Consider the following 21,575-nt stretch of genomic DNA (forward strand, 5'->3'; position numbering starts at 1 on the left):
GGTGCTCAACGAGGTTTAAATCGGGACTGAGGACAGACCTCTGCATGGTTCTGATGTCATTCTGATGGGGGAAGTCTCTTGTTGCTCTCGCAGTGTGGGCACGGGCGTTATCAAAGTGAAACTCGTGGCTGCGGTGACGTGCCAAATGAGGTATGGCGTGTGATCTCAAGACTTGATCAATGTACCGAGCTGCTGTGACACCATTGCCTCTCCCTTGGTCCGATGTTCTGGAAGATCACAGGGCCGACCCTCTGTGCAAGACCTATTCCATCCCAAACCATGATGCTCGGACCACCCCACGAGTCTCTCAACAACACAAGCATCCGAATAACGTTCCAACGGCGTCGCCAGCCTCTCACTCTGCCATCTGCTGTTGAGATAAAAGTAACGGCTCTCGTCTGAGAAGAGGACTTTTCTCCACTGCTGGTGACGCCAATGCTGGTGCTGTGTTGCCCACTGAAGACACTCCCGGCGATGACGTGGTGTCAGAATTGGTCCTCGGTGTGGCCTGTGACAGTGGAGGTGTCTGCTTGTCAGTCGTCGACGCACGGTGTCCGCACTAATGTGTCGCTAGTGTGTCCCCATGGTCTGTCGAGCAGTTTCCGCAGCAGTAACAAAGCGATCTTGAAGATGCTGTCGCACAATCTGACGATCTCGACGTCGGGTGGTGACCGTTGGTCCGATCTGGTTGGAATTTTTATAGGGGAAGAACTGGGGGAACACACGTGCATTTCAATTTGCACGGAACTCGGGTTACCATGGCCGTTGCCGTGATGCGTTTGGGCGATCGGTTTTATTGTCATCTACTTTGTTTTTTATCATCAAATTTCATGTTCCGGACAAGGTAATGTTAAATTTTAGAAACTTTGACAAAAATTATCCAGATATGTAAATGACAACTTTTCATGCAATGTTACCTGGGGTGACGTATCTTTTGCGGTTTAGTATATAATAACTTGCAGGCTTCTCAGTCATTTTCTTTTTGTCCTTGCATTTCAATTTCCTTAACTTACATGAACCTTGCTTGAAATTACGACGTCAGCTACTGCTGCAATACTCATAGTCAATGCCATGCCGGTATGGCGTCATTAATATGGTCCCTTCCTAAAACAAATAGTTTTGAAGTTTTTCCCGCTCAGGTATAATATCGGTGAAAGAAAAACATTTACACAAACGATAAAGTATATGGGTATCCATTCAATAAATCTGTTATATCTTGCAAAGACACTTGTTTGTTATTTGTATAAAATAGTGAAAGTTGTATTCATGTATTCTTGGGCGTGTTATGATGTGCAGCGAAATGACCAAATATGTCAACAAACCTGATAAATGGGGTAAATATATAAGAAAATGGTCGATTTTGTAATGATAAGAATTGTCAGTGTCTCGCAGAGTGTGGTTTGAAGGGGTAATGCATTCCATAGAATTGATGCAGCATGAGAGAATGATATTTTTCTATAGGATGACAGTTTGACCTTTGCTGGTAAGAGCTGGTTTTGATAACGGAGTGATCTCGTTGGGATGTGTGCTGTGCTGTGAGAAGTTCAGTGAGATATCCAGGATCTTGATTGTGAAGGCACGTAAGGTTATGCAGGGTGATATGGCCTGATTAGTTTTAAGAGAAATAATCCATGAGACTGTATACTTTTTGTAATTTGTTGAGTTGCGTTTTATACAGCACTGTCAGCAGTCCGTTGCAATAATCTAGTCTCAGAACAGGAGACCTCTGACAAGAACGTGAGCACTTTCAGCTGGGGTGTATTGTCTGTTTCCAATGGAACTGAGATGGAAGTAGCATGATTTGCATTTTCTGTCTACCTGTGCCTCGATGGAGATGTCTGATGCAATCCGCACAAGGTCTCTCACAAGTATTGGGCCAAAAATATATACCCCTAAAAAGTTCTGAGCCTAACAGTGATGCACCACAAAATCCCCTCCGAGCTCCACACACTTGTGCCAACGATGCCGCAGAGCCTGGGTCCAGTTGGAGGTTTCCACCTGGTGCTGTGAAAAGTCCGCTTCAGCGGAAGTGACGCCATCGTCATTTGTTTAATGCTTGCCGGACAGTTCTCTCTTCAAGTTTGGAAAAAGCTGGAAATCCGACGGTGCCAAATCTGATGAATTTCAGTGAGTTCAAAGTCACAGGGACCCGTGAAGATCCGGGGTAGAATAGGTCTTCAGCAACCCATGCTTGCTGTAAAAGGCGACTATGCTTGTCGTAAGAGGCGACTAACGGGATCGGGTGGTCAGGCTCGCTGACTTGGTTGATGCATGTCATCGATCCCAATTGCGCGGATCGATGGTCATGATGTTAGTCAATGAATTGTCTGGTCCAGACTCGATTATTTACAGACTGCCGTCATATAGCTGGAATATTGCTGAGTGCGGCATTAAACAGCAAACCAAACCAAACCATAATCAAAGTCACAGGCATGCATTGCAGCCATGGCGACAACAGACTTGTGCAAAGGTGCATTGTCATGGTGGGACACTACATCTGTCGTGGTATTTTTTCCACGACGTTTAGCCTTGATAATCTCACGCACCTGCAAATTAGCATAATACTGCTTATAAATGGTCTGAACTTCTTTCCACCAGTAAGACTCCTTTGGAATGTAAGAAAACCGAAGCTATCTCCTTGCCAGCTGATGGAACAGACATTGCTTCCTATGGCGGAGGAGACGTTCAGCTGCTTTGATCGTTGTTTAGTCTCTGAGTGATAGCATTGATAACAAAGACTCATCCGTGGTTCCAAATCGCTCACCAAAATAAGGGTCTGCTTCAAAGGTGACGATGAAGCCTAGGGTCCCGGCGTACCGAAACCTATGTCACGCCCTCAGTATTGCACAGGATGTTCGCAACTCCCTCTAAGGCGCTGAGATTCGCTGTGCAGAGTTGCGTCCCTTGGGCACGCCGGAAACCCATGATTGTGGGTTCGAATCCCGGTTCGCCCCGATTATGTTTCTAGGTTTGTCAGCACCGTACCCGTGTTCGTGACCAGTGCTTGTTATAAGAGGCGGCTTCATGAATCAAATGGTCAGGCTCGGGGACGTGGTTGAAGGCCTGTCTACCTGCCCCATCTTCCCGAGGCAAGAGAGTTAACTGACTTGGTGGAAATTGGACTTTTATAGTCAGTAAATTCCCTTGCCTCAGTGAATTCTGGACCAGAAGGGATTTGCAGGCATCCGTCATATAGCTTGAATATTTCTGATTGCGGCGTTATACACACACAGCTATCGAGAGTCACCTATTGTCTGGATTACGTCTTCAAAGTTCTATTTTGATATCCAGTTTGACGCACAAATCATATTTAAGGAGATTTTACGTCCGCTACTATCAGTATTCCGTTCGTGCACGGAAAACCGCGGACGTAAGAGGTCTTCTTTATATACTTTCAAAAAAAGAAACTTGACATAGATGTAAAACCACTTTTTGCCAAATATCTAAAATAATTACATTAAATGAGAAGCAAATAAGTCAAAAAAAAAAATGATGTGTCTATAATTCGCGAAAACACATGCAAAGCACATAAACGTAGCGTTTGGGGATCAATTTTACAGCTTCATCCAAACGCAACCGCCTGTAAAAAACGTGCAGCACAGGATCCTGCATTTAGGCATGCAGGCCCCCCGGCTGAATGGGTATAAAAATCCACATCAACGGCTGTTCATACAGTCCTTATTACGGCAGTAGAGGCGGTGACAGAATGCCAAGACTGAATGCAGCTCAACGGAACAACGCCATTGGGAGATTACAAGCTGGAGCAACTCAGCAAGAAGTGGCCAGGCACTTTGGCGTATCCAGACAGACAATCTCCGCACTGTGGACCCGATACGACAACACCAACAGAGTTGACGACAGACCAAGGTCAGGAAGACCAAGGGTGACAACCCAAGCACAGGATCGATACATCCGGGTGCGATACCTCCGAGACCGCACTACCACAGCCACGTCTACAACCACACAGATCCCTGGGGTACGCAGAATATCAGATCAAACGGTACGCAACAGACTGAGGGAGGCTGGACTTTTTGCACGAAGACCTGTTCGACGCCATGTATTGACCGCCACGTCATCTGGCGGTCCGTCTGCTTTGGTGCCAACAGAAGGTTAGATGGGCACGTGCAAGGTGGAGAAATGTACTGTTTACTGACGAGTCCCGTTTCCTACTCACACGTGCTGATGGGCGCGCACGTGTCTACAGACGTCGGGGTGAACGTTACGCCCCCAACTGTGTGCAGCAGGTTGTCCCATTTGTCGGCGGGAGTGTTGTGGTATGGGCCGGAATTCATCACGGTGGTAGGACGCCTCTCGTGCATGTGGCAGGTGCATTGGCAGGTGTGCGTTACAGAGACTTGACCCTACAGCCTTACGTTCTTCCTCACGTCAACGATCATGGCGGACAGTTCCAGCAGGACAACGCTCGACCGCATATTGCACGTGTTTTTCAGGACTTCTTACAGCACAACAACATCCAGACATTACCTTGGCCAGCCCGGTAACCAGATTTGTCCCCGATTGAGCATCTGTGGGACGGGTTGGATCGACGCGTTCGCAGAAGGAATCCACCGCCCCAAACACTTCCGGCGCTTCTTGATGCACTTCAGCATGAATGGCAGCACATCCAACAGCGTGTTATTGACAACTTGTTTGCATCTATGGGTCGTCGGTGTCAAGCGGTGATTGATGCACGTGTTGGGCACAAACGATACTGACATTTTCTGTACCCCTGTGACATTAACTGTATCGTGTACGTGTGTCTGTCTAGGTGACACGATAATGTTTTGAACATTGTGTACATTGATCTTCAAACAGTGTTTCAATTATGGTTTCTGTGTCCTATTTTGAAACAATCGCATTATATTACATTTTGAAAGTCAGTGTCAAGTTTCTTTTTTTGAAGAGTATATATTTGTTAAAATATGATAAATACTTGTACCTTTTACAATGAATCAAACAAATGTCGTGTTTATAGTGCTAGCTGTTGGCCGTTGGCGACGTAGCGGCGAGCAGTATGCCAGGGCAACAGTTTTTGACCATTATCGGTATGGGGGAGGTAGTGTCATGGTGTGGGGCGGTATAGTACACGTAATCACCAGTGTATAGTACATGTAATCACCACATAGCATCACTGTATAGTACATGTAATCACCACATAGCATCGGTGTATAGTACATGTAATCACCACATAGCATCAGTGTATAGTACATGTAATCACCACATAGCATCAGTGTATAGTACATGTAATCACCACATAGCATCGGTGTAGAGTATATGTAATCACCACACAGCATCAGTGTATAGTACATGTAATCACCACATAGCATCACTGTATAGTACATGTAATCACCACATAGCATCGGTGTATAGTACACGTAATCACCACATAGCATCGGTGTATAGTACATGTAATCACCACATAGCATCACTGTATAGTACATGTAATCACCACATATCATCAGTGTATAGTACATGTAATCACCACATAGCATCAGTGTATAGTACATGTAATCACCACATAGCATCGGTGTATAGTACATGTAATCACCACATAGCATCGGTGTATAGTACATGTAATCACCACATAGCATCAGTGTATAGTACATGTAATCACCACATAGCATCACTGTATAGTACATGTAATCACCACATAGCATCACTGTATAGTACATGTAATCACCACATAGCATCAGTGTATAGTACATGTAATCACCACATAGCATCACTGTATAGTACATGTAATCACCACATAGCATCGGTGTATGGTACATGTAATCACCACATAGCATCACTGTATAGTACATGTAATCACCAGATAGCATCGGTGTATAGTACATGTATTCACCACATAGCATCGGTGTATAGTACATGTAATCACCATATAGCATCACTGTATAGTACATGTAATCACCATATAGCATCACTGTATAGTACATGTAATCACCACATAGCATCAGTGTATAGTACATGTAATCATCACATAGCATCAGTGTATAGTACATGTAATCACCACACAGCATCAGTGTATAGTACGTGTAATCACCACATAGCATCACTGTATAGTACATGTAATCACCACATAGCATCGGTGTATAGTACATGTAATCACCACACAGCATCAGTGTATAGTACATGTAATCACCACACGGCATCGGTGTATAGTACATGTAATCAGTGTATAGTACATGTAATCACCAGATAGCATCACTGTATAGTACATGTAATCACCACATAGCATCACTGTATAGTACATGTAATCACCACACAGCATCAGTGTATAGTACATGTAATCACCACACAGCATCGGTGTATAGTACATGTAATCAGTGTATAGTACATGTAATCACCACATAGCATCACTGTATAGTACATGTAATCACCACATAGCATCAGTGTATAGTACATGTAATCACCACATAGCATCGGTGTATAGTACATGTAATCACCACATAGCATCACTGTATAGTACATGTAATCACCACATAGCATCAGTGTATAGTACATGTAATCAGTGTATAGTACATGTAATCACCACATAGCATCGGTGTATAGTACATGTAATCACCACATAGCATCGGTGTATAGTACATGTAATCACCACACAGCATCAGTGTATAGTACATGTAATCACCACATAGCATCACTGTATAGTACATGTAATCACCACATAGCATCGGTGTATAGTACATGTAATCACCACACAGCATCACTGTATAGTACATGTAATCACCACATAGCATCGGTGTATAGTACATGTAATCACCACATAGCATCGGTGTATAGTACATGTAATCACCACACAGCATCAGTGTATAGTACATGTAATCACCAGATAGCATCACTGTATAGTACATGTAATCACCCCATAGCATCGGTGTATAGTACATGTAATCACCACATAGCATCGGTGTATAGTACATGTAATCACCACATAGCATCGGTGTATAGTACATGTAATCACCACATAGCATCGGTGTATAGTACATGTAATCACCACATAGCATCGGTGTATAGTACATGTAATCACCACATAGCATCGGTGTATAGTACATGTAATCACCACATAGCATCAGTGTATAGTACATGTAATCACCAGATAGCATCACTGTATAGTACATGTAATCACCACATAGCATCACTGTATAGTACATGTAATCACCACATAGCATCGGTGTATAGTACATGTAATCACCACATAGCATCGGTGTATAGTACATGTAATCACCACATAGCATCGGTGTATAGTACATGTAATCACCACACAGCATCAGTGTATAGTACATGTAATCACCACACAGCATCAGTGTATAGTACATGTAATCACCACATAGCATCGGTGTATAGTACATGTATTCACCACATAGCATCGGTGTATGGTACATGTAATCACCACATAGCATCGGTGTATAGTACATGTAATCACCACATAGCATCGGTGTATGGTACATGTAATCACCACATAGCATCGGTGTATAGTACATGTATTCACCATGTATAGTACATGTAATCATCACACAGCATCAGTGTATAGTACATGTAATCACCACATAGCATCACTGTATAGTACATGTAATCACCAGATAGCATCGGTGTATAGTACATGTATTCACCACATAGCATCGGTGTATGGTACATGTAATCACCACACAGCATCAGTGTATAGTACATGTAATCACCACATAGCATCGGTGTATAGTACATGTAATCACCACACAGCATCAGTGTATAGTACATGTAATCACCACACAGCATCGGTGTATAGTACATGTAATCATCACACAGCATCAGTGTATAGTGCATGTAATCACCACACAGCATCAGTGTATAGTACATGTAATCACCACACAGCATCGGTGTATAGTACATGTAATCACCACATAGCATCGGTGTATAGTACATGTAATCACCACACAGCATCAGTGTATAGTACATGTAATCACCATATAGCATCAGTGTATAGTACATGTAATCACCACATAGCATCACTGTATAGTACATGACATTACTGTAATAAATAAAAACAAGATCATATTTCAATAAGGTTAATATCTGTTAAATGACAAAATGTGCCCAATATATTACTTCATAGAAATAAAATTGTTTTACATTTGTAATGAAAGCAAGATCATATACTACTCAAAATTTGATAAGGATCGTAGATATTTTTCTTAATAAAAAAACAAAATAACTGCATAACTGGCAATATTGTGTACAAGTGAAATCAAAAACGTCTCCAACACACGTGCACGTGCATTTCATTCCATGGGAAATGCGTTTCACATCACAGTTCATGCTTTTGCTACCATTGCACGATTTCCAATCAGGCAACGGTGTCTGATTCATTGTGAAACTGTAAACTCAATTGAGTGTTTACACTACGTTTATTTACGCAATGCCCCCACAACGTGTAAGGCGTCGCCTGACGACAGAACAACTGGGCAGATGTATTGGAATGCTTGATGCTGGCTATTCACAACGTGACGTTGCCAATGCACTAAACGTCAGCCAGAGCGTTGTAAGCAGGGCCTGGTCCCGACAGCAAAATTTGGTACAGCAGCACACCGACATGGGGGTGGTCGTCAGAGGTCGACAACCCAACGCCAAGATCATTTTGTGGCTCTTCAGGCACGACGTCATCCCTTCTGGACAGCAACCAGCCTACGTAACGACCTCCTGAACGCCTCGGGGGTGAATGTGTCCACTCAGACGATACGGAATCGTCTTCACAATGCAGGTCTCTACTCGAGAAGGGCATGTGTCCGAATCCCCCTGACTGTTCGACACCGGCGGGAGCGATTGGAATGGGCTGAAGATCATGTCACTTGGACAAGGAACGATTGGGTTCCAGTTCTGTTCACCGATGAGTCCAGGTATTGTTTGGACTTTACAGACAGGAGGCAGCGGGTGTGGCGACGACAACGTGAACGTTTCCATGATGCCAACATCAGTGAACATGACCGTTATGGTGGTGGTTCCATCATGGTCTGGGGTGGACAACTGAAGAGAGGAACAATGACGGGGGTGAGGTACCGGGATGAGATCCTCGATGTGTACGTCAGACCCTACGCTGGTGCTGTTGGCCCTGAGTTCATCCTGATGGATGATAACGCCCGTCCTCATCGCGCCAGGGTGGTTGAGCAGTACCTTGAGCAGGAGACAATTGTCCGCATGGATTGGCCAGCGCGCTCGCCGGACTTGAACCCGATTGAGCATGTCTGGAACATGCTGCAGGTTGCCCTTTCACGCCGTAGAGCACAACCCACGACTTTGGCAGAGCTCGGACATGCCCTCGTGGAAGAGTGGAACAACCTTCCCATTGGGAACATCCGGGTGCTTATTGACAGCATATCTCGACGTTGTCAGGCCGTCATTGATGCAAGGGGAGGTCATACTCGATATTGACACTTCATCGACTAAGTGTAATGATGGACTATCCCTCATAACTGTGTAATTCTTTCTCTTGTTTGCTGTTAACATTTTTTAATGAAATGCCTTTTGGTGTTTGCAGATTTCAAACATTCCATATTGATACAAGTTCATGCCGTTCATGCATTTTCATTCATAACATGATTAAACACGTTTCTGAGTCAGAGTCATGTCTTTTGTTATGTTTGTGGTAACTTACACACATATCACCTAGTGATCCTTATCAAATTTTGAGTAGTATACTATGAATATTTATTCGACATACATAATACTATGATTATTTATACAGGTACTAGCATATAATAGCCAAACTAGTATATTATTTACAACATATGTTATATTCAGTCATAACCTCGTTAACTTGAACTCATTTAATGTCAGTGAGGTGAGGTGATTTGGGGTTAAGCGTTGGGTTCAAGATCATTGCACATAAAAAGAAACTACACCTGCCAGTTGATTTCATCATGTTTGATTTCAAAATACCTTAAGTTAGCGATATTATATCCCAAAAATGAACCGAACTGGCGATTAGTCAGCACTCGAAAAATACTTCCACATGTTTGGGTTTTGTTTTGTTTTTCAAATATAATTTGATTATAAACCTTTAAAATTTAAAGACACACAAATGTTGCCTAATGCACAACTGCTGATAGGTAGGTGTCTTAGACATCTTTGTTCTATGGACACAAATTTATAAAACAGTTCAAACATGGTAGGGGTAGGTGGGTTGGGTGGGTGGGGGGGGGGGGGGGGGTGTGTGGGGGGGGGGGGTGTTTTTTTGTGTGTGTGTGTGTGTGTGTGTTTGTGTGTTTGTGTGCCGTGTTAGTACTATACAACTTTCTCTGAATATAAACTGTAAACGCTGTATATAAACCGTAATAGCTCCCACCGAAAGAGATTCCATTGGCGGTAAAAGGCAAACTAGCGGTGGCAAGTATATAAAAAGACGCACAAATGTTGCCTAATGCACAACTGCTGATAGGTAGGTGTCTTAGACATCTTTGTTCTATGGACACAAATTTACAAAACAGTTCAAACATGGTAGGGGTCATGTTGGGTCGTGTTCATTTCTTACACCATTCTTCAATGAACAAATGTATTTTACACAACATTACCCAGCCACAGATAACCCTTTTACAAACTGTTGTAGGAATGAGTGATGTTTGATTTGTTTTGTGTGTGTGTTTGTGTGTGTGTTGTTGTTGTTGTTTTGTTTTGTTTTTTTGTGTGTGTGTGTGTTTTTGTGTGTGTGTGTGTTTTTGTGTGTGGTGTGTGTGTGTGTGTGTGTTGTTGTTGTTGTTTTTTTTGTGTGTGTGTATGTGTGTGTGTGTGTGTGTGTGTGTGTGTGTGTGTGTGTGTGTGTGTGTGTGTGTGTGTGTGTGTGTGTGTGTGTGTGTGGGGGGGTGGGTGGGTGGGTGGGTGGGTGGGTGGGTGTGTTTGTGTGGGTGTTTTTTGTGTTTGGTTTTTTGTGTGTGTGTGTGTGTGTGTGTGTGTGTGTGTGTGTGTGTGTGTGTGTGTGTGTGTGTGTGTGTGTGTGTGTGTGTGTGTGTGTGTGTTTGTGTGCCGTGTTAGTACTATACAACTTTCTCTGAATATAAACCGTAAACGCTGTATATAAACCGTAACAGTTCCCACCGAAAGAGATTTCATTGGCCGTAAAAGGCAAAATAGCGGTGGCAAGTATATAAATGGTTCACTGGAAATCGAGGATGACACCAGGTATTCGCGTGAAGGCTAAACATGTCCTGCACTACTGGTACTCACAAAATTTGTAGTTTAAAAAGTGTTTGTTTGTGGCCCAACGCCGCAGGATGAATCGTTGACATGCTTTTTTTAAACAATGCATCTTTAAGAGTCATCCATGAATCCAGCGAACAATGAAACCTAATTTACTGTATAATCTGACTTACCCATCGTGTCAGGTGTGATACTAAAACTTTTACTCACCTATACCTACTAGTCCAAGAGGCTCATCCAATTTAATATTCAGAAAATAATCTTTCAAAAGGCATTATCTTTTACCGAGCCAAGACAATCAGAAACTTGAATTTCCCAAAGGCTCAACGAGGTCTTCCAAGAAACATCTTCCTGAGACAAGGGATTTAACTGACCATAAATATCAAATTTCCACCATTGCCGAAAAAGGCTGGAATTTCGGAGTTATATTTTGGGTGGACTAACGAGTCTATGCATAGCGACTCGTGTCCCTCTTGTGGCCATTTTTGAAACGGGCACAGCTAAACGAATTGTCAAGTCGTTGCGTTAAGATTCACGTATATTTCCCTTATATATCATATATATTTTAAATGCTATTAAACATATCGGGACATACAGTATTATACAGTATGACTGAACACATTTAACTGTATCTTTGGGATATTTTTAAAAGCAAGACATATGTAAAGTCAAAACCTATTCCTGAGGGATTCTTTGACGGAAATACTTACGGAAAGTCATGCGTGCATTCTGACTGGTTTGTTGTAATTTCGGACATAGCATTCATGGATAGGGGGACGAATCTTCCTGCCGATTACGGAAAGGGCCGAGTGGTGACGAATGGGTGCATTTGAAGCAAGTTCATGTGAGGTGGAACTTAATTGGTCATTAGGAGGGACATATAAGGGACATTACTCGTTATAGCCTCTGGTGGCGCTACGACGGAGCCACGAAATTCCAAATTGTAGCTAGTTCGGCAAGTTTGGAAACTGGACCTTTATAGCCAGTTAACTCCCTTGCCTCGGGAAGATGTCCAAGAAGCAGTTAGACGGCCTCGTGGTCAAACTGCTGGCTTGTTCGCTGAAGGCCCCTGTTTCAACACTGCATGGTTGATTTCAGCTTGACATGATTGATTTCAGCTTGACATGATTGACCTCTGTTTGACATGATTGACCTCTGTTTGACATGATTGACCTCTGTTTGACATGATTGACCTCTGCTTGACATGATTAACCTCTGTCTTCAGGACAACCATACCCTTCTTTCAGCAAGCGTGAATCTCCACGTGGACCCCCTATGTCAACAAGGACACCGCCGTAAGTGCGTACAGGAGGAAGAATATGACGAAGAGGACTCGGTCCACCACTCGTGCAAGTTCCTCCCAGTCCTGGTTCACGTTTTTGTACGAGTCTTCGGCCGACATTTTCCCACAAATGTATCTCAAATATTTGCAAACATCCTTCATTTCACTTGTGTGGACGCTGTCCATTTCCCTCCCTCTCGGAACTTCCGGTTGCCCATGCGTAGACATGTCCTCCGTCTCCCGCAAAGTTTCGGCGAACAAACTGTCCACGGGCGAGTACTTGTCGATACACAAAATTCTCCGTAGGCCATTTCGGCTTAAACATGCCTGTTGAGAAAAGACGAAATTGACAAACTTTGTTTAATCCCTCCAGTTATATCATTTGTTATATGGATTTTACCAGATATTAGGCATAAGCTTGACAAAGAATAAGCTTAAGTAGTAGAGGGAGTTTCATGCTTTCGAATGCCCGATTTACCTCAATCAAAATTCATGGTTGATCACTATTGTACCCTTATGTGTTACCAGATTTGTGAGAGCCATTAACCCAATCACATTGGGCCTTCTTCCTCATTTATCTGACACGTTAACTGAACTACTCTTAGAAGCGGCGGTAAACACTAACTCATTCACTCACCCAAACACAACCACCAACTCACTCACTCACTCACTCACTCACTCACTCACTCACACACTCACTCACTCACTCACCCACCCACCCACTCTCTCACTCACTCAGCCACTCAGCCACTGACTCACTCACTCACCTGGTGAAGCCACTGTGGCAGGGGCCGGCGTCTGGCGCCCCTGACGTTGAGGTTGCTGACGAGTATGGAGAGGATCATACTGAAGCAAATCAGCGTGAGTGTGATCAAATAGAAGAGACCTGAAAGAAACAAAGTGCGATGAGAACCCAGTACATCTTCATCAACATAGCATCCATGCAACGTGTACAATGAGTTCGTATCTTCCACGTCGTAAAACTTTATGTTTTTATAATTGATTCAAAACATCAACGCCAGAGAAAAACCCGTCGGGAATAGCTACCAAACCAGATTCCATACGCGTAAAGGCGCGATGATCATGATATGAATCGTTCAATCTCCTTTTTTCATTTACTACTACCACAAATACACTCTTCAAAAAAAGAAACGCACAGGTAGTATGTAGTTCACTGAACCTGACTACACAAAAAACGGTATATGGATTGGATAAATGTTATTGGAAAATGTTGGTGGCCTGATATTCAACAAACGGTGCATCAAAACGCAGCCATTGTCGATTTTTAATGTCTAAAACGGCATTGTTTTCACACTTGTTAAAAAAACGTCATGGGGGGGAAACAGTAAATCAAAATACACGTGAAAGTTATAGCATTCGTGGTAGTGGCTATAAAAAAGCAAGCATAAGCCAATAATTTGTCATTCAATTGTCAAGTTCGAAAATGCGGAGTCTCAGCGCTGCCGATCGGAACATCCCAAGAGGGAAATCGCAGTCTTCTGTTGCACGCCACTTCAATGTCCACCACAGCACCATTTGCCGCCTTTGTGACCGATACACACAGTTCAATTCCACTGCAGACCGTCCGAGAACCGGCCGACCAAGAGTTACCATCCCTGCACAGGATCGCTACATTCGACTGTTCCACCTACGTCATCGCAATGCCACAGCTACGGAGACTGCAGGCCGCATCCTTTGTTTGAGGAGGATATCGGACCAGACTGTCTGGAACCATGTGACTATCGAGCTCCAAAGTTTCATATTTGTATCTATGATATTAAATTAAATATATCGACTATATTAGGTTCAATAAATTTACTAAAACTCTACCTGTGCGTTTCTTTTTTTGGAGAGTGTATACGTCGTCCGTGAAGAACGTGTTTTAAAAAACACAAACTTACATGAATATTCCGAAGGAGGCGCAATAAATTGAGGCCCCAACACGCCTTTTTGTAGGTTGCTGTGGCCCGTTGTTGTTTAACGCCGCACTCAGCAATATTTCAGCAAAATGACGGCGGTCTGTAAATAATCGAGCCTGGGCCAGACAATCCAGTGATTGATATCATGAGCATCGATCCACACATAAGAACACCCACCTACTCGTGGTGTGCTGCTGTGGTTGAGGGGAATGGCCTCGGCTAGTACTGATACTCACCTACTCGTGGTGTGCTGCTGTGGTTGAGGGGAATAGCCTTGGCTGGTACTGATACTCACCTACTCGTGGTGTGCTGCTGTGGTTGAGGGGAATGACCTCGGCTACCACTGATACTCACCTACTCGTGGTGTGCTGCTGTGGTTAAAGGGAATGGCCTTGGCTAGTACTGATACTCACCTACTAGTGGTGTGCTGCTGTGGTTGAGGGGAATGGCCTCGGCTAGTACTGATACTCACCTACTCGTGGTGTGCTACTGTGGTTGAGGGGAATGGCCTCAGCTAGTACTGATACTCACCTACTCGTGGTGTGCTACTGTGGTTGAGGGGAATGGCCTCGGCTAGTACTGATACTCACCTACTCGTGGTGTGCTGCTGTGGTTGAGGGGAATGGCCTTTGCTAGTACTGATACTCACCTACTCGTGGTGTGCTGCTGTGGTTGAAGGGAATGGCCTTTGCTAGTACTGATACTCACCTACTCGTGGTGTGCTGCTGTGGTTGAGGGGAACGGCCTCAGCTAGTACCGAGATGAGGAGAATGAGCCCCGTGATCATCAGCATGCCTGCATAGAGAGTTATTATCCTATTATAAATAATATAATGCGGACGCTCTACCTCCAGACCACAGAGGCGGTCTAGAGTAAAGTAAGACATCGTTAACTCGAATCAATAAGATAGTAACAATAATAATTTATATTATTAAATTCTCTGTCCCTTTTGACACTAATGTGATTGACAAGGTTTAAGAAAACATGGCAAATATGTCATGCTTCCATCCCAAACAACAAGTTGTCCGACTCCCCATTGTTCTCGGTTCCTCAGGTTTGATACCTCCCAATCTGTTGTGTAACATTGGGAGCGTACCAGGGTTTGCTACCAGGAATACAGTCCTTCTGACAATCTGGCTAATGCAGAAGGCTGCAGTGTTGGGGAGTCTTCACATTCTCTGAAAAGTTTGACTAGGCAGCGCTTCCTGGGAGAAGTCCCATTCGCTGCCTGGGCTGCGTGTAGATGTGACAAAGGCCCTGAGCTGGTGATGACCTAACCAGCCCGACTGTGCCATGGTCACCCAAACCCTCTTTGTTGCATTTTTGGTTTTGATTTGTACATGATAATAATACCAAAAAACACGTGCTGCCTCTTAGTGCTGCTGTTGCATTTCCTTCCCACCTGGTACCCATCTACACACCCTCAGGAAACACCACATGTTTGAAAACCTGTGTTTCAATGAGGGACAATGTAGAAACCCAAGAAACTCTAAGGATTCAAGCTTGTCAAATTGGCACCCATCCACCTGCATTCTGCCGCCAGCGTTTATTACCTTCTTTAGATTTATGACCTGTGCACCACGCACTAGACCAAAGTTTCGCCACAATGTATTTCAAAATAAGAAAAAATATAAAACAATTTGCAAAACTCGAGCAAAGATACTACACATGGATTCGTCGGCTCCAAATTTAACGTAAACACTAGAAAGCACCTCAAATCTGTAAACACACGTTTATGTCTTAAATATATCTCACCAAACGTATTCTTTTCCTTGGACCTGGCAGGCAGTAAAAACATCATGGGAACCAGGAAGCCAATGAGAGCTCCAGGCCCTATGGCCAGGTACTTGAAGAAGGAAGCTTTCCTCTTCGCCTCCACCGTCATGGTTAGTATAGTGAATTCATACGTCGCATACTTTACGTAAGACAGCTTGGCTTTCACCTTGTCGTCTTTGATGTTCCAATACGGATGTTCAACAATTGGCAAGCCCATGGAACTGTCTGAGGCGTCAATATCCATCTCTTTCGCTCCGTCCTTGAAGAACCTCATATCCATGTGTTGTCTCGTGTGTACCCACGAGCCAAAGACGATCGTGCAGGATTGGGTATCAAATGGGAAATTGGTGACATCTAGGGGACATGATGATGACACGAGGATCAATGGTGCCCATTTCATTGTGCCGTCATTCGATACGTCAACTGTTTCTTCATACAGGGGATCTGAGGCTGCACTTGGTGCCCTGGAATACAAATACATTAGAATATATCATGGCATCGGCAAGGATGAAGTATGTTCTGTTTTTGTTGTTTTTTATCTTCAAGAAATATCAAATCAGAAAGTTATGTAAATCTTTTAAATATTTGTAGGACAATTATCGGACCTGTATATGTGGCTGACCTTTCTTGACTGCCTAGTAATGCCAATCATCGGTGAAGTCAGTGACATAAACAAAGAATGAAGCCAGTAATATAAACAACAGGATTATGACTGATTGGGATCTTTGATGAGGTGATGGTACGCCGGGGTTATAACATAACTACACTGACTTCCACGATGATTGTCATTACTACCCTTGTGTGTACATAACAGGCCTCTCCACTCCAGTTTAACTACATATGATATCTACTCTATCTATAACTATCTTTATAAACATTGCCTCCTACCTGTACATATACTTGTCAACCATTACGGTGTTAGAACCTACACCGCAACGTTGCTCCTAATTGCAATAAAGAAGTTGTTCATCCATAAATTCTTATCCTTACTTAGTACTCCAACTTCTAAATGCCTAGCAAAAAAGTCATATTGACAATATTTTCATAACGATTTCGAAACGTTTTGCTTATTTCTTTATTTTTATGTGTACATCATGCGAGCTAAAGAGTGCTCTTACCAGACCTTGTCTTTTCTCGGCCTGTAAATGACCATCCTCGATTATGCAGGGTATTATATCTCAGTTTAATTATGATAAATACCCTGGACCCATCGCCTACAAAACTTCGCGCCGTCATATATATAGCTGGAATATTGCTGAGTGCGGTGTTAAACAACAAACAAACAAACAAACAAGGCTTCGTTTCTGAGGTGACCAGCTCTGTTACAAATTCTATATTTGGGATAAAAACAATTTCTTTGTAAAGTACAGATTCTCGTACAAAGAAAATGTTATCCCAAATACAGTGTACAACATTTGTTACATTTGACCACTTTCTAAATGGCATGTGTCTTCATTGCTTTCGGTCATGGCAGCCATGCCAATTTACACTTGTCAGAGGGGTACACAAAGTACGTGATCTAGACTACCAGTTGTCGGACTTTTGTGGGAGCCTTGGTGGCTGAGTGGGTTAGATAGCTGACTTTGTGTCCTTGCGATTAGGTGCCTCACTCTGGGAGTGTGGATTCGAATCCCGGACGGGACTCAACCCCGAAAAAGTACGAGAATCTGTACTTTACAAAGAAAGTGTTATCCCAAATATAACATTTGTTACATTTGACCACTTTCTAAATGGCATTGTGTGTTCACAGCTCTGTTCTGGTCAAATTAACACATGATTTCACTCGCTTCAAGTTGTGTGAGTGAGTGAAATGGGTTTAACGCCGCTTTTAACAGTATTCCAGTATCGCGGCGTGTCAGCTTAATGTGGGAGAAAAGCACGAAGTGATGCAGGTCTCACACGTTTACCAACTCGGTGAAACCCACGAGCACGGGTATGGTGCTGACCTAGAAACATAATCAGGGCGAACGGGGTTTCGAACACACAATCATAGGTTTCTGGCGTGCCCAAGGGACGCAGCTCTGCACAGCGAATCACGGCGCCTTAGACGACGGAGCAACCGTGCCCCCTCCTGATTTTCATAAATTGACGTGATATTTTATTTTTCTCAAGTAATAAATGCGAAAATCATGCACCTCTGATCACGTGACTCACGTGTTAAAAGGCACTATATCCGGCAGCCACACCCTTAACGAGGGGAGTCTCACGCTGGTCACATCTCCATACTCTGATGGATTCCATGTCAGTCTGCTGTCCGTCCATTGCTTGAAGAAAACATATATGGATAGATTGGAACAGGCTCCATTTTATTTCAATAAAATGTAAACATTTTTTTAAATCTTAAAAGAATCAAACAAACAAATGCTACAAACTATTTTTCCTAACACGTGTCAAGACTCACAAGGTATTGTACTTAATTTTATAACCGTACCACGCAACAGACATACTCACCTGGAACAAGATGAGCCTTGTAGTCAGAGTGTTGGCAGCTTCGTTCTGAAATAGAGCAACCATGAATTCTTCTATAGCGTTTTCATCAATATAGATTATTAGCCGAGTGGATCTCCATATCGTAAATATCATATATTAGGAATAAAAAGCTTGTTTTTGTATCGTAATATCATATAGTAGTAATAAGAAGCGTGTTTCTGTATAGTAAATATCATATATCTTGAACAAGAAGCGTGTTTCTGTATCGCAAATATCCTATATTAGGAATAAGAAGACTGTTTCTGTATCGCAAATATCATATATTAGGAACAAGAAACTTGTTTATGTATCGTAATATCATAAAGTAAGAACTAGAAGGGTGTTTCTGTATCGTAATATCATATATTAGCGACAAGAAGCGTGTTTCTGTATCGTAAATATCATATAGTAGGAACAAGAAGGGTGTTTCTGTATCGTAAATATCATATATCAGGAACAAGAAATATCATATAGTATGAACAAGAAGGGTGTTTCTGTATTGTAATATCATAAAGTAGAAATAAGAAGAGTGTTTCTGTATCGCAAATATCATATATCAGGAACAAGAAGGGTGTTTCTGTATCATAAACATCATATATTAGGAATAAGAAGAGTGTTTCTGTATCTTTATATCATATATTAGCAACAAGAAACGTGTTTCTGTATCATAATATCATATAGTAGGAACAAGAAGGGTGTTTCTGTATCATAAATATCATATATTAGGAATAAAAAGAGTGTTTCTGTATTGTTATATCATACATTAGGAACAAGAAGAGTGTTTCTGTATCGTAAATATCATATATAAGGAACAAGAAGGGTGTTTCTGTATCATAAACATCATATATTAGGAATAAGAAGAGTGTTTCCCTATCATAAATATCATATATTAGGAATAAGAATTGTATTCTGAGAATATTATGTTGTCAGCCATGGCTGCAAATCATTTGACACTGTGATTATTTTAAGAATGACATCATATGATAAAGAGAGTATTATTCTCGGGTGCTTCCGTATCGTAAATATCAGACATGTGTATTAGGAATATTATTTTCAACATTTCATCAAGACCCTTGGGCGTGTATTATCCATTACGTATCCGCGGCGGGAAAGTTTACGCATTCCGGGGCATTTGATTTTACGTTTAAAACCGTATTTAAGTATTTACGTAAATAACAAAGACACCTGAAGATGTATCATATTTAAAAGTAGAAGGAGATGAACCCGTCAATGTCCCCGTCAAAGTTTGATAAAGATACCGGAGCAATGCGACCGGAAGCGGGATATAAGACTCCTAACATACGGGTACTCACTATGTTGTCAATGCTGAGGAATATGGGATGCATCGTGACGACAACGGTTGCGTTGGCAAATTTTACAGGCCGCGCTTCCTTCACGTAGCTCGAATTGACGAGGATGTCTGATATTATTTTCGACTCCCAGAATACATCGCCCTGGTAGCTGCCTCCTGTAAAACAAACATGGCGGTCAACATAAGTGGTAAATATAGGTTATGCTCGCAGCCCTATCAACATCGTCACAATTTAGAACCAACATCACAACATCAATCACTGGATTGTCTGGTACTCGATTGATCGCAGGCCTTCATCATATAGCTGGAATATTGATGAGCTGACATTGATATTAAAACAAACAATATATACTTGTGGCATCCAAAAATAAAAATTAGGGGTGGTGTAAAAAATTTATTAAGACACCAGATGATTGAGCCTAGGCGATGTTGTTCCAAATGTCAACCAAAGATTGGCCCAACTGAGCATGCATTACCAGCTGGTTCTGGTCTTGTCGTGGGCGTCGACCTATCTCATCCCAGGCATGTATTGTAGGGGAGAGGTCTGGAGAAACAACCGGCCATGGCAGGACAGCAATGTTATGCTGCCTCAAAAAGCCTGTTACAACAATTGCAACATGTGGGCGGGAATTATCCCATTGAAACGTGACGTTACGTCTCTGCATTTGCACAAAGGGTAGAACATAATCTTTCTCTGTTTATCCTGGGCCCGCGTTATAACACGCACCAATAATCACAGAAATGTTGGAGTTTGGATTATGTAACATGGGGTCAATATGTTAGAGTGCTCACAATCCGCGCTGATGTAAATTCGCTGTGCCTGACAGAAATCTATCATCGTGGGTTCGAATCCTCGTTCGCCCCGATTATGTTTATAGGTTTGTCAGCACTATACCCGTGCTCGTGGGTTTCACGAAAGTGGTAAACGTTTGAGACCTGCACCACTTTAGGCTTTCCTCCCACATCAAGCTGACACGCCGCGATATTACTGGAATACTGTTAAAAGCGGCGTTAAACCCAATTCACTCACTCACTCAGGGCATTGTATAACTCCACCACACCCAACCCCACCCCACCCCACCCCACTCAGTAACCACGTGCTCATCGTTGTATAGCTGCAGTTTTGCCGATGCGATGTTCAGGTTGAACTCACTCTCTCACAAGCAAGTGAGAGTCTGTGTACATGGTAAGCATGGCCGTCGCAGTCTTCACTCTATGCTCCATGTCACGTACGCCTGCATATTATAATTAACAATGATAACACCAACCGGTTATTCTAAGCACGACAGTCAATAAATAAAATGTGTAGACATCTAACTAGGCCACCAATATCCCACAGACGCCTACCAGTAAACAAGTCACCTGACATATCAACACGGGACTGTAGCGTCCATAGGATAGAAAGCTGATACAGAAACTGCTCCAAGTATTTACCTTCAACATGGGGCAGCCCCGGGTACAGACACACGACACAGTAAACAGTCACTAAGATGTTCAAGCAGGCGTTGAAAGCCATGGTAGCAGCACTTTGGTCACTGTGGTCACTGTGCTGAATGTCCGGCTGATGTGCAGTGTGTCAACATGTACACGACACCATGAAGCGTACATGTGCAGCGGCCTGGATTGCGACCGCCTGTTTGAGAAAAGATCATAT

General features: G+C 42.8%; 1 protein-coding gene across 1 annotated transcript; it reads right to left on the reverse strand.

Annotated features, from left to right (window-relative positions):
• Positions 1-10,909: 10,909 nt before the first annotated feature.
• On the reverse strand, positions 10,910-21,565 carry LOC139447361 (neuronal acetylcholine receptor subunit alpha-10-like). The gene is made up of 8 exons (XM_071228671.1): positions 21,356-21,565; positions 19,923-20,077; positions 18,592-18,636; positions 18,295-18,404; positions 16,120-16,604; positions 15,073-15,159; positions 13,213-13,331; positions 10,910-12,772 (listed from the first exon to the last, which is right to left on the reverse strand). The coding sequence occupies exons 1-8, from the start codon at positions 21,435-21,437 to the stop codon at positions 12,437-12,439; spliced, it is 1,419 nt and encodes a 472-aa protein (XP_071084772.1). The 5' UTR covers positions 21,438-21,565; the 3' UTR covers positions 10,910-12,436.
• Positions 21,566-21,575: the final 10 nt, after the last annotated feature.

The sequence above is a fragment of the Haliotis cracherodii genome, unplaced genomic scaffold (genome assembly GCF_022045235.1).
Source record: "Haliotis cracherodii isolate W230 unplaced genomic scaffold, xgHalCrac1.p SCAF_7, whole genome shotgun sequence".
NCBI lineage: Eukaryota > Metazoa > Mollusca > Gastropoda > Lepetellida > Haliotidae > Haliotis > Haliotis cracherodii.